The 13,978-nt window shown below is 35.0% G+C and overlaps 1 protein-coding gene across 2 annotated transcripts in view; it reads right to left on the bottom strand.

The window, feature by feature from the left end:
- Positions 1-1,712: 1,712 nt before the first annotated feature.
- LOC149791568 (coiled-coil domain-containing protein 13-like) overlaps positions 1,713-13,978 on the bottom strand; it is a 43,422-nt gene continuing 31,156 nt past the window's right edge. The window contains exons 15-18 of one of the 2 annotated variants that reach the window (XM_089970112.1): positions 13,657-13,782; positions 11,602-11,717; positions 9,804-9,933; positions 1,713-3,712 (exon numbers count right to left, since the gene is read on the bottom strand). In XM_089970112.1, coding sequence (XP_089826238.1) covers positions 3,547-3,712; positions 9,804-9,933; positions 11,602-11,717; positions 13,657-13,782 — 538 coding nt within the window. In that variant the 3' untranslated portion in view covers positions 1,713-3,546. The remainder of the gene's footprint in view (positions 3,713-9,803; positions 9,934-11,601; positions 11,718-13,656; positions 13,783-13,978) is intronic. The other variant, XM_089970113.1, reaches the window with a different exon arrangement.

Below are 13,978 nucleotides of genomic sequence, written 5' to 3'. Positions count from 1 at the left end.
GCACACTGTTATACCTGGAATCATGAAACACAGGGGATGCATCCTGTATGCACACTGTTATACCTGGAATCATGAAACACAGTTAGGGGATGCATCCTGTACGCACACTGTTATACCTGGAATCATGAAACACAGTTAGGGGATGCATCCTGTACGCACACTGTTATACCTGGAATCAAGAAACACAGTTAGGGGATGCATCCTGTACGCACACTGTTATACCTGGAATCATGAAACACAGTTAGGGGATGCATCCTGTACACACACTGTTATACCTGGAATCATGAAACACAGTTAGGGGATGCATCCTGTACGCACACTGTTATACCTGGAATCACGAAACACAGGGAATGCATTCTGTACGTACACTGTTATACCTGGAATCATGAAACACAGTTAAGGGATGCATCCTGTATGCACACCGTTATACCTGGAATCATGAAACACAGTTAAGGGATGCATCCTGTACGCACACTGTTATACCTGGAATCATGAAACACAGGGGATGCATCCTGTATGCACACTGTTATACCTGGAATCAAGAAACACAGTTAGGGGATGCATCCTGTATGCACACTGTTATACCTGGAATCATGAAACACAGTTAAGGGATGCATCCTGTACGCACACTGTTATACCTGGAATCATGAAACACAGGGGATGCATCCTGTATGCACACTGTTATACCTGGAATCATGAAACACAGTTAAGGGATGCATCTTGTTAAGCACAAAAGTAAGTCATTAAGGCCCATGTTTCATTTATCCTATCTTGAATCATGAAACTTGCTGAGGATGCATCTCGATAAAAAGCACTGCACCCTCATTTCAGAAGTAGGTCATTATGGCTTATATTCAACATTTAACACATCAATTAAATATTTTTGATGTTAAAATTTATCTGGCATTGATCATACTAGAAAAGTGAAATTGATAATGATACATATCCCTATTGGCACCCAACCCATGCAAGAAAAGAAGCTCATTGTGACCTATATTTCATCCCTTATTAGCTTGGTCTATGGCTTTGTTTAAATGTAGGAATAAATGTTTGCTCAGTGGTAAGCTTTATATAATGATGATTATATAAATTTTATATTGTGATAGGTTAATTGTATATATATATATATATATGTATGTATGTATGTATGTATGTATGTATGTATGTATGCATGCATGCATGCATACATGCATGCATGCATATATTTCTCAGCGCAAGATAGGCAATACATGACAGCCAGTATGACTGGTGGAGAAAGAACAAAGGAAACATCTTTATAAGAATCAGCAACCCACTGGCATAATTCAGTCAGCAATGATCAGCAAATAGTAGCCCAAGCTGCCATACCCTAATTGACTAAATTGTTTATTGTAAAATCAAAAGGTTTGTAGTTCATGCCATCTGGCGATTATTTATGGATATGTTTTTTATTTTATTGATTTTGAATTATTGGATAGGTGTGGCTGTGTTCCTGCATTAAAACAAAGAAAACACATGGCATCATTGTGGACTGGTTGGGATGGCTTGAGGTGAGGAAACTAAGTTTGAATTCACCCAGTTTGGTTGAAACGGCTCTGCTGCAGTATGTCCTTTTATCAAGTGGAGCATGTGGATTGAAATTTAGACAGTTTGGGGATTCAGTGATACATAGAAAGTATGACTCACCATACCCTAGTATTTTATACTATTTTTTTAATGAAAAGAAGCCAACACAGATTCTGGACATTTATTATTCTTTCTGAAACCCTGCAGGTTCTGTAAGTCCAAGGGTAAACTAAGATATTTTTTTACACACAACAGAAAAATTGCAGGTCATACATGAGTGCATATTATACTTGGACACATGTTATATTTGCTGATTTATGGTATATTGGCCAAACAAGAATCAAGATACATTATTATGCAAGCAACAAAATTAAAATTACAAGGATTTTTACCTATGCAGTAGACAAGAGGATGTATATCTTGATGTCCATGGTAAAATGGATGGTATAAAAGAATATTGTAAATACTTGTACTTGGGTGTAATCATAATGACACACAAAATAAGAATATTGTAAACACTTGTACTTGGGTGTAATCATAATGACACACAAAATAAGAATATTGTAAACACTTGTACTTGGGTGTAATCATAATGACACACAAAATAAGAATATTGTAAACACTTGTACTTGGGTGTAATCATAATGACACACAAAATAAGAATATTGTAAACACTTGTACTTGGGTGTAATCATAATGACACACAAAATATGCTTTTTCAAATCTGAAGTAAACTTAGATGTGTAAGATTACTGAAAGACAGGAATGTTGCAGTATTCAGTCTTGGTATCAAAACAAGATGGCAGATATTGAGCTTAAACTTTTCCATGCTTACCATTTATATTCTCTCCTAAGTCAAACTGAAAACTGCAGAGACCCAGCCCTATCATTGCATAATGTGCTAGCAGGTCTGATTCTATGCAGTTTGCTAGCAGCAGTAGAATAAACAACACATTATTTGATGACAGATCAGTGCCTATGTTATTTGAAGTTGGACTTAAAAGCAAGTATATATGGTATTTTAGAAGAAGCATGATGCATGTATTTATAACTGTGAACACAAGAGTTGGAGACTTTTAAAAAAATTACAAACTCATATCGGTGAATTAACTGAACTTGGTAGAGCTAGAACAAAACACATTTCTGACCTTATCATGATATAATCCAAAAACAGAATTTTCAAAGAACAAGGCGGTATTTCAGAGAAAAAAACCTACTTAAAGTATGTTTTATTAATAGAAACTTACAGAAAGTCTTATATGATCGATTCATATATACTACCTCATAAGCAGTGAATGTAAGGAAGTGGCACTGTCATCTATAACACGTCTTTCAATCATAATAGAAATACTCTAATTTCTCAGACATAATCTAGAAAATCAAAGGATTAACCCTACTGTTAAATTTAGCCTAAAGACTTTTCTCTCTATATAATATATGTACAATAAAGCATTCAGTGTACTGCACATGGAGAAATAAAGGAAAAAAAATAATGCTATTTTTGTGAAGCTGGGTGAAAAGGAGATGAGACAGAAATTTAAAAGATGTGTATGTAAATAAATAAAATACAATAAAACCTAAAATGTGGTGAAAAGTTACATGTTTCTAGAATTACACATCCTGAATGAAATGGGTAGAAAGTGTTGGATCAATAAATGGATAGCATGTAAGGTTCAAGTATTCCATATTCTACTGAAGATGTAAAGGTCAGAAGATACTGATGTACATGTATTTGAATTTAAACATAAGCAATATACCACTTCATGGTATTTCATCAGATACCTGATAATCAGGTATGAGTAAAACAAATGTCAGATAAAGACATGCACTTCCTCCGTGTCATTTAATAAGGATCCAATAAGTGATCATCATAGTTCTCATATAAATCACACAGTTCAAACATTCCAAAATCTTTGATAAAACTCCAACTCTAACACAGTTATGTAAAGTGAAGCACAACAACACACTATTAACAATGGTCATTTCCAACACTCCCATGAACTATGTGCCCACTACATTTTGTTTGTATTGTCTCAAAGCCTGAAGAAAGACTTTCTTTGTCTCTTCGATCATTGTGTTGTACATTTTCAGATCTTCCTCTTTGGCCTTCAGGGTGCTTTGTAACGCTGCTTTCAATGCCTCATTTTCATCTCGTTGGATCTCCAAACTGAAATAAAGAACATGATATAGAACTGACATACTTATTTATGTAAAATGTAAAAACATTAAATTTCTTGAATAAGTACCCTATGATACAACACTCTCAATTTATATATGTACTAATGTTATACTTATTTATGTAAAATGTAAAAACATTAAATTTCTTGAATAAGTACCCTATGATACAACACTCTCAATTTATATATGTACTAATGTTATACTTATTTATGTAAAATGTAAAAACATTAAGTTTCTTGAATAAGTACCCTATGATACAACACTCTCAATTTATATATGTACTAATGTTATACTTTGTTTATGTGATGACATTACAAAAATATTTAATGTAGAAAATTCTTAGTATCAAAAGGCATCTACTTAAGTTTTATTCCTTGAAAGGTTTGTTTGAGAGTTATGCTTCAGAAACAAAAAAGTTTAAAACAGATAGACAAATTGATATATTGACAAAAAAAAAACATAATTGCTTAGAAAAAAGTAAAAGGTAGAAAAAAATTGTAACTAGATATTACAATAAATTATGCTACCACTGCATAACAAGTCAGAACCCTGGCTTCAATATCAAATACAGTGGGACCTGAACATCTTAAACTTGTGTGCAATAAATTTCCTGATTTCTTGATAGGATAATCATTGACCCTCCCCCCCCCATTTTTCACCATAATTCTAATAAATATATTTTACTTCCCTTCATTAAACATGTCAAAAGTGGTAAAATAGAAATATTTAATTTTAGGAAAGCTGTACAAGATTCTTAAAATTGGTAGCACATTGAAAGCTGTCTATAAAGGACACTCTAGGTATCATAAATATGAGTTCTCTATAGATGGGTGTCCTTTATAAGGTTACAAATGAACATATATATAACAATGTAGGCATATATGCTGTCCTTTATAAAATTATGTCCTTAATATGGAGTCTTAATACAGATGTCCCTGCTCAGTATTAATTCTGGAATAAAGGTCATGTCAATTTATACACCACTATAGTCTGACTATACCTCCCCGTTTGTTTGTACCCCACTACCAATTTCAATAACGGAAAATCTTTAATATGATAAACAGTACACAGACTTAATTCATTCACTGATTTATAATTTCTAACGTGAATGTGACCAGAGTGGCCCTAACAATGGCATTCTCTGCACCTTTCATGCTTAATGGACTTTCCATACTAACATGGTGCCATGTTGCATATCCTATGAGCAAGTTGATTTCCTCAGACAATATTGTGACAAAGTTCATCCTATTCAGTGTTTGCCAGATAATTCCATATATTACCATAATGTTGAGAATTTAGAGTTATATCCTTTGTACATATGTACATAAAAATTACACTGCTTGTTAAATCCACATGAAAGGCAAATTTGTAATCATCAGTCTTTGCTTTTGCTTGATTCGACATTGTAAATACTGGAAGCAGATGGCATAGTATTTTCCTTCTATGTACATACATGTGTAATCATGCATACACCCCTTCATTGAAAATAGACTAGTCCAGGAACTGGAAATGACTGAAAACTTCTGTTTGGATTATTCTGTTTGAGCATAATCAGGTTTGAAATTATAACTTGATGAATGAAGTGACTGGGTTCTGTGGATTTTTTTATCTCAGTTGTGCTTTTCATCTTTTAAATCGGTAGGGGGTTACAAATGGGAAGGTAAATTCAGACTATAATAAGAATGTTGAAGTATCATTCCGTGAACAACATCTCTTTGAATGTAAATATGACATGTAAGAGGAAATGGAGCAAAACTATCTAGATTAAAGACGGTTCACTATTTTCAAGTTACATGTCATGATACTTTCCTTGGAGACAATTCTGAATCTTTAATAAGATATCCAGAGCCTCAGCATTAAAATGCTGCATGCCCAAATGCTACTGAACTGCTTGTACAGCTTTGGAAATATCAATGTCTGGAGCAAAAATAAGTTTTTTGGACAATACTTACACATAATACAGTAGAAGTACATTCACTACCTCACACATCCCAACCTTCTCAAGCTAAGAAAAGATGTTCACCACATCATTTGGCTTATTTTAGCAAAAAAAGTGCTAAATGTTGCCTGCTTGCTAAGACAGAAGTCAGATGAGAGTGGTTTCCCTTGAAAGTGATTGGCAAAATATTCTATCAGAAATCGGTTAATACTGTAGTGGTTTTGCTGGGAGACAACTGCATGGAGGCCTTGGTATAATGTATCCATTTTATAAATGGAAAAGTATTATACTGAAGAAACATATCCAAGTCCAAAAACTGATTTCCTCTTTTGGTTTCTGGTATAACACATTAGAAGAATGATATGAGGTGAAGGGAACCACATTCCTTATTCCAAAAGCTGGCCCTGTCTTGGTCCGATAAATCGAGCCCCCCAAATCTGCGTTAATACTGATGGATGATATGTGGGTATGATGTCACCTGTTCATTAAAATGTGCAATTCTGCTACCTGCAAATCTTTCCAGAACAAACCTCAATACACTTTAGATACATATCAGTAATTGGTAACAGCCATATTGAGTGCACAATTCAAAATGGCCACAGGACAGAGGGTTGTGCTATTCCACATGGATTTTCAAGTCACCAAACATAGGATTTGCTCTGTAAATATAATGTACATGCCACCGAAAGAATCCTTCAGCTGATGGTGGCTCCACAGCTGCGAGAAATACTGGTAAGTGTATATAACGTACACCGATATCTGCAGTTAAAAGTGTCTGCAGACTTTTGCACGTTTTAATGAATAGGTGATATCAGCCCCTAAACCAAAATAAATATCATCATGGGGGAGGGTCTGATTTATCAGCCTAGCTCTGTCTCCGATCTCCTCCTAATAAGTGTGAAGCAACTTAGAGACTAGTGTAAGATATGGCATAGGTTTAGTACATGAATAATGAAAGAAAAAATGTTGCTCCAACAATTTTAGCATAAGTAAAGTAATCTGTGTTATTACAAAGTTACTGAGCACCCCAAGAGGATTTTGTGGAGAATGTCATCTCTGACCTCCACCCCACAGCTTGAATGATGTCAATAATGATCAGGTTTTCCTGACAACTGTGTCACACTGCTGGTACTCATAAAATTGTAGATAACTAACATCCTCCATTTTTGTGAAAATATGGAATTGCCATACTAATTTCTTTCCCATGATACAATGCACCCATTAGTCTGGATTCATATTCCCCTGCTACACACACTACAACATGACTAAATAATTGGGAAATAAAGATTTTTCCAGTTACCAGCCTATGATATTGGTTTGCATATTAAGGTTGGGTACCAGTGAAATGAAGAGTTGCACTCTAATGATATGCTGGTGGTGACTGCTCTAATCTCATAAGTTAATATGTATAAAAATATGATCTGGTCTTGGGATAGTTCTTTGTACACGGAAGAGACAACCCCATGGATTCAGGATGACAGAAATATTGTCCCTTTAATCTTTGAGTGGTAAAAAAAGCAAGACCACCCTAATATAATTGGCTTAGTCAGTTTCAGGTACCACTTTAATGTCCTAATGGGTCCAGTAACCCCAGGGATTCAGGATGACAGAAATATTGTCCCTTTAATCTTTGAGTGGTAAAAAGAAGCAAGACCACCCTATTATAATTGGCTTAGTCTGTTTTAGGTACCACTTTAATGTCCTAATGGGTCCAGTAAATGCTTTTGTGAATATGTGGCCAAAGAAGACAGTAGTTTCAAGATAAAGGACTGATTTTCAAGGCATGCCAGCCTGTTGTTGACATCAAAAACATGGGGTCATCATGACAGAAACCAAACTAATGTGACAAAGCTTCAAGTAGATTGAGCTGGACAGGACTGTATCTCTTTCCATGATCTAGGGATTAATGGATGCAGCTATGGTATTGGAGTGGGAGTATTAAGCTGCATTGTTGAATATGCAAACCACACACAAGACTGCTTTCTAGACCTGTCTGTCAGTGGGGTTCTCAGTGCCGGTGTCAAGGCTATGCTCACATTATTGAAATACAGCTATCAAGACCATGTGAGCATGGAGCAAATCATTATGATATTGCAAACCAGTTGCTGCATGCCCGGAAATGATTTCCAATCCAGGTGCATGTCCAGGCCTGTGAGGTCTCTTTAGACCACTGGGACATCAGTGTTGGCATGTGTCTAGGAAAAAGCTGTGTTGAAATGTGCATGTCCAGGCCTGTAAGGTCTCTTTAGACCACTGGGACATCAGTGTTGGCACGTGTCAAGGAAAAAGCTGTGTTGAAATGTGCATGTCCAGGCCTGTAAGGTCTCTTTAGACCACTGGGACATCAGTGTTGGCACGTGTCTAGGAAAAAGCTGTGTTGAAATGTGCATGTCCAGGCCTGTAAGGTCTCTTTAGACCACTGGGACATCAGTGTTGGCACGTGTCAAGGAAAAAGCTGTGTTGAAATGTGCATGTCCAGGCCTGTAAGGTCTCTTTAGACCACTGAGACATCAGTGTTGGCATGTGTCTAGGAAAAAGCTGTGTTGAAATGTGCATGTCCAGGCCTGTAAGGTCTCTTTAGACCACTGGGACATCAGTGTTGGCACGTGTCTAGGAAAAAGCTGTGTTGAAATGGGACTCAAGTTATCATCTTGAAAAGAAAGGCATGCTGACAGATGGGTATTGAAGTTACTTGTCAAATCAGCGGATCCTGTCAGCAGTTTGACCACACTGTGTTAACTGTTTGAAAGCATGATAGTCTTTTTTGGTTAAGACATTGACAGATGTGGAAATCCTGTATGGGGCAGAAAGTGAGAAGTACAGAACTCTGGAAGCTGAAGCTGAGAGACTTCTTTAATATACATGAAGAATGCTGAAGCTTCCTTGTACTTCGCCAGTCTAAGGAAGGAATATTGTGCCTCTGAGTGTGTGTCTTTGAAGTTGGAAAAACTGGGTGACAAAGAAACCTCTTACAAAGGCACAGACCCTGAAATAGGTGATTTTAGCAGTGAAAGAGAAGCAGATTGCAGAACAAGTGAGGAATGCAAACAGAATACACAATGAATGCAAACTGAAATGATGAATATATTTGGAAGAAAAGAGAAAAATGAATGTACACATAAAGTAATTGGTTATAACTCTACAAATTGAGGTGTAAAATACAATAATCAAATTCATGCAAGAGCTCATCAATTTGAAACTGCATTTATATTGTATTGAGATCCTGAGTGATCCTGAGAGTTGGAAGAATAAGCAATCAATCCATTCATTAACAATAAAGTAACCTTCTAATGAACAGCATAGAATGATGATACTGATGTCTGAAAACTCAACAAAATCCTCATAATATAAAGCTGCACACTACACAAATGAAATCTAACACTAGGTACAATATTCCTACAGTTTAAGGGGATGGGTAATTAGGCGTGATAAATTCTGAAGATAATGATGTGGAACATTGAAATTCAAACATTATCAAGTGTCCTCAATGTAAAATTGCAATCAAATTTGGTTGAAATCTTACAATCCTTAGTAAATGTTATTTTGCTAAAACCAAAGCTAGGAGGCAGAAAAATCAATGACTATATCTCCTGTAAAAAGGGCTTAACAATCTGAAAATGCTTCCATTTGAGGTGTTCTTAATGAAAAACTACAAACCAAATATTGAAATATTGTTTAAATGATTTCCATTACAGTTATGATGCCAGAAAACAAACTGCTCATGGAGGGAGAGATACCAAGAATTCAAGACAGCTGGATTGACGTATGGATGGATGTGATTATAATATGGGTCTGCCAGGTTCATGAAGTGGGACCCTAATTACATTCTGCTAAAGTTCCCCATGTCAATTAAGCTTTGGTGCATATTTAATTGTTACAGTATTAGTTTTAAAGTTTCAGGTTACAATGGAACTGATTTTCTTTTATAGGACACAAAAATCTAAGGATTCATCTTACTTTTAAAACAATAAGATGAACCTACAAGACACATGATGTATGCTCCTCTGTCTACATTGTGCTTGTGTGTGTGTATATATATATATATATATATATATATATATATATATATATATATATATATATATATATATCTGGCAGATTTAGTATTGACAGACTTTATGTGTTTACAATTGAATCTTACTTTATTTGAAGTTCCTCCACGCTTGCAATGGTTGAGGGCTGTTCCTCTTCATTTGAGGTGGGCATGGCTGTTACACTGGCAGACAATGATGACTTTGCTGTACTTTTCTTTCTCGCTGATGTACTACCTGCTTAAAAATAAAAAAGTGAACAGTGGTTTAGATATTCAGTGTCAGATATTTTTAGTTTTCTCAAAAGTTTTTTTTGTTGGGTTTAATTGCAAAGTTTCCTTTCCAAAACTTCAGAAAAACTCCTATTACAAATAATACCATTTTTGACAGCATACGATTATTGAGAATTGAGAATAAATTCTGAATTTGTGAAAATGTGCCAGCAGACTTGGATCGATGTAATTTGTTTAGGAGTAATGAGTTGAATAATTACATAGCCCTGATCTGCTGGCACATTATGCAAGGCAGATCAGACTTTCTTTGGTTTGCAGTTTAAATTTATTTATATGCATGTATATATGGTACCTACGTGCAAATGTTTATGTAAATGTTAAATTATTGAAAATTGAATATGACTAAAAGAGAGTACAGAGCATTTTGTACAAGTAATATTCTTATTAGCCAATGTTGGATACAGCATGGCCATCACTACTTAATGTTTATGTAAAAGGTTAAATGTCAGAGCTTATAACCAACTTTCCCACCTTTGTAAAAATATGGGCGTTTTGTTATCTCACCTGCTAAAAGGGTCTCCATTATCTCCTAATTAAACTATGTACTGCATGATGCATACAGAAAATAAAACAATCAAATATAATTAAATATTCAAAAGTTGATGCATACATAGTGGCCTCTCAGTTTATAAAGTTACTGTAAATCATTATAGTTTAGCAACATACAATGTTTGCAAGTAATTGATGGCTAATGATTTATTACATTATTTTTTGCAAATTCTTTTTAGCAAATACAACTTCATTAATCACTAAGTTTATTACATTTTGTAATTACTAGAATTTACCTTAAGTGTGCTACCATATCAGTAGCATCAGATTATATCATATGGATCTGTATATAGTTCCAACAATGGTTCATTGGAAGTGTATATAATTTACTGTACAGTGGCAACTGCTTAGTTTATCAAACTCTAGTGGTAATGTTTACTGAGGAATCAGATTCCAGTTACTGATCAGCATCAAAGAAACGCAACGAGGAAAAGATGAAAATAAGAAATAAAGTAAAAGAAAAAAAAGAAAAGAAAGAAAGAAAAATAGAAAAAAAGAAAGAGAAGAAAAGAAACCCCAAAAGAAGATGAAATAAAACTCATAAAGTAGCTTAGTGGAAAAATAATTTAAATTTGAACTGACCTCTAAAAACCCAAAGGAGTAGGTTTACTTTACCTTCAAAACAAGCAGGTAGATAATACATTTTCATCAATAGTTTAATCATATAATAACAAAAAGAATTAAAATATAACATCTTGTAATGATGCGATAGTGGAATGATGAAGAACACAATTTTAGCATCAAATATACCCTGTTTAGTTGATACTAACACATACCATATGCATCACCCTCCACAATATTTTGCCAGAAGGTATCTGATGCTAACAATGACATGCTGTGAAGAAACTAAGTGTGCTATGTGTCAGATATGAGATCATAGTTCTTACCTCCATGTGATCAAATAATCCATCCTACATGTGACTGTCAAAGGTCATGCAGTATCAATTTACCTGCTGCATGCTTTTCTTACTCAGAAACTGTTCTTGAGTGTGAATGTCTGCAAGTATGAAACATGGAGCACTCTAACTGGTTTGTTTTACATGCCTGTCATCTAAGTAACACTTACCTCCCTTTCCATCTAATTTTGCCTTCCCTGATTGTTTCTCTAATTGCACATTTTTCCTTCTCTGTTGTATAAGCTCATTCTGACAATCATTATACTTTTTATTTGCCTCGTCTAACCTGTAACAAAATTTGCAATGCATAAATCTTTCTGTGAAAAGAATTCTCAACAAACAAAAAAATTAAAATGAGTAACATTAATGCATAAGGACTTGCATTTCAGGATGAAAAATTATCTTTCCTTTCTAAATGTTTTAGATGCAAAGTTAATTACTATCTAGTATAATGGCTAGAAAATTAAAAATTAAAGATATGTAATTTTGTGACACTAAAAAATCGATCAGGCTGTTGGATTTACAGAAGGATTTACTTTTGTTATTATGCTTTGTTTAATGTTTTATCATACTACATTGAGTTTTGACGAATTAAATGGACTGTAAACCTTATTGAAAAAGTTAGAACAAAAAGCTAGATTAGTAACATGGCCAAGTTCTGCTTTTGGTAAAGTGCCTGTCTTACATGTCAAGATGCATCAATGTACCAAACAACAGGGTTCTGTGACCTATTTAAGAAAGTGACTACATAACATTGAGGGTTAATCATGGCTATGGACAGACGTATATACAGATGTAATGATGTGCAGATAAATGTGCACCAACTGATAACCATGTCAGGCTTGTGCCTAGGTAGATTTGGCAATAAAGAAGAAATTAGCATAAGATATTGTGGCAAGTACCATCCCACTATATCAATGGCATTATAAAACTCGTATTACAATGGGTGAGTTCTGCTAAAGATTTATATTCACAGGGCTGATCGTACATTTTTTCCAACCACTTGTCCAGACAAGCTTTTTCAGAAAGTTCACTTGTCCCACCTTCATTTTTACTTGTTCCAAAATTTCAATCTCTTATTTAGGTTTAATGTATTTTAATCAATATTAAAAACAAACAAATTTATTTCTTCAAAGGGTTAAATTGTTTAGTTTCTGTTACTGTAAAGGTACCTTATATACACTATTTATTGTGCCATCAGCAAGAACGGCTTGCTTCATCAGCAAGAATGGAATGGAATTTACTGGAATTCAGACCTTTCCTTCTTTTCTCAAGACATTTTATTGTTTAAATGCAAACACGGACCAATTCTTTAGACTAATTATTTAGCTTCAAATGCAGTATCACATAATGAAGCTGATTCTCTGTACAATGATTTATCAAAAGTAAAGACTCATTACTGTCGTTTAATCAGTTCATATAGAAAACAAACATTTATGTTGATAAAGTGCCTTTTATTAACTTCACTGCATTGACTCAATGGACTGAAATCAAAGGGTGATTTGACTAAGAGTGTCTGTGCTGAGTAAACACATTATAACAAGGTAATTTAAAGAAATGTTAGTTAACCATGCCATACTTGTTTGTTTGAAGTGTTTTGATTGAATGATAATTTGGTCACTTAGGCCAATATGCAGTCAAGCAGAAATAGAACTCACACACATGCGACAGTTATTAATGACCACTTACTATATTATCTCAGAATCTGAATGAATTAAAGTAGATTCAAGCATTCAGGATGCCCAGAGAATATGAATGGCCATTTAATAGTAGATAATGTGATTAAAGTAGAAAAATTAGCACTGGCCAGGCTTGTTTGAAAATAGAAAAAACACTTCTCATGGACTAGCACCTTAAAATATTTTACTTGTCCAACTTCAAAAATGTATTGTTGTTGTTGTTGTTGTTGTTGTTGTGGGGTTTAGCGCCATTTTTCAGCACACGATAGGCTATGTATGGCAGCCAGTATTAATGGTGGAGGAAGAACCCGGGAAAACCCTGGGAAGAACCACCGACCCACGAGAAGCTACTGGCAAGCTTTCTCACATACCCACATTGGTCAAATCCTAGACTCGAACCCATACAGACAGAGGTGAGATGGCAGTGATCCATAACGGAGAGCGCTTTAGACCACGCGGCCACTCAGGGCCCCAAAAATGTATTGTCTCAGATATCTAGCTAAGGGTTTGATCAGCCCTAATACAGTTACAATTATTTCCATGTACCTAGATTGGAGAACTTGTACTAATTCCATCAACTTCTCCCGCTCTACTTCAGCTACTTTTGCTGATGTCACATGCTCCTGACACTGATGCTGTAAGTCAACTAGCAGCTGTCGATCGGCATTGTTTCTGCAATGTTTCAAATTACATCAATCACAAGACTGTATTTCTAAAATCTTGAGACAATTACAAATGTGTCCAATGGATATTGATGTCCTTGGCAATTCTGGTTTTATAGGCAATTGCCTATATTCGAAGAGTACAATTACCTATGTCCCAAGAGTGCAATTACCTATGTCCCAAGAGGACAATTACTTATGCCCCA

The sequence above is a fragment of the Sinohyriopsis cumingii genome, chromosome 9 (assembly GCF_028554795.1).
Source record: "Sinohyriopsis cumingii isolate HCF-2022 chromosome 9, ASM2855479v2, whole genome shotgun sequence".
NCBI lineage: Eukaryota > Metazoa > Mollusca > Bivalvia > Unionida > Unionidae > Sinohyriopsis > Sinohyriopsis cumingii.
Note: the sequence above shows the minus strand (reverse complement) of the source record. Positions and strands in the feature narration are given on the sequence as shown.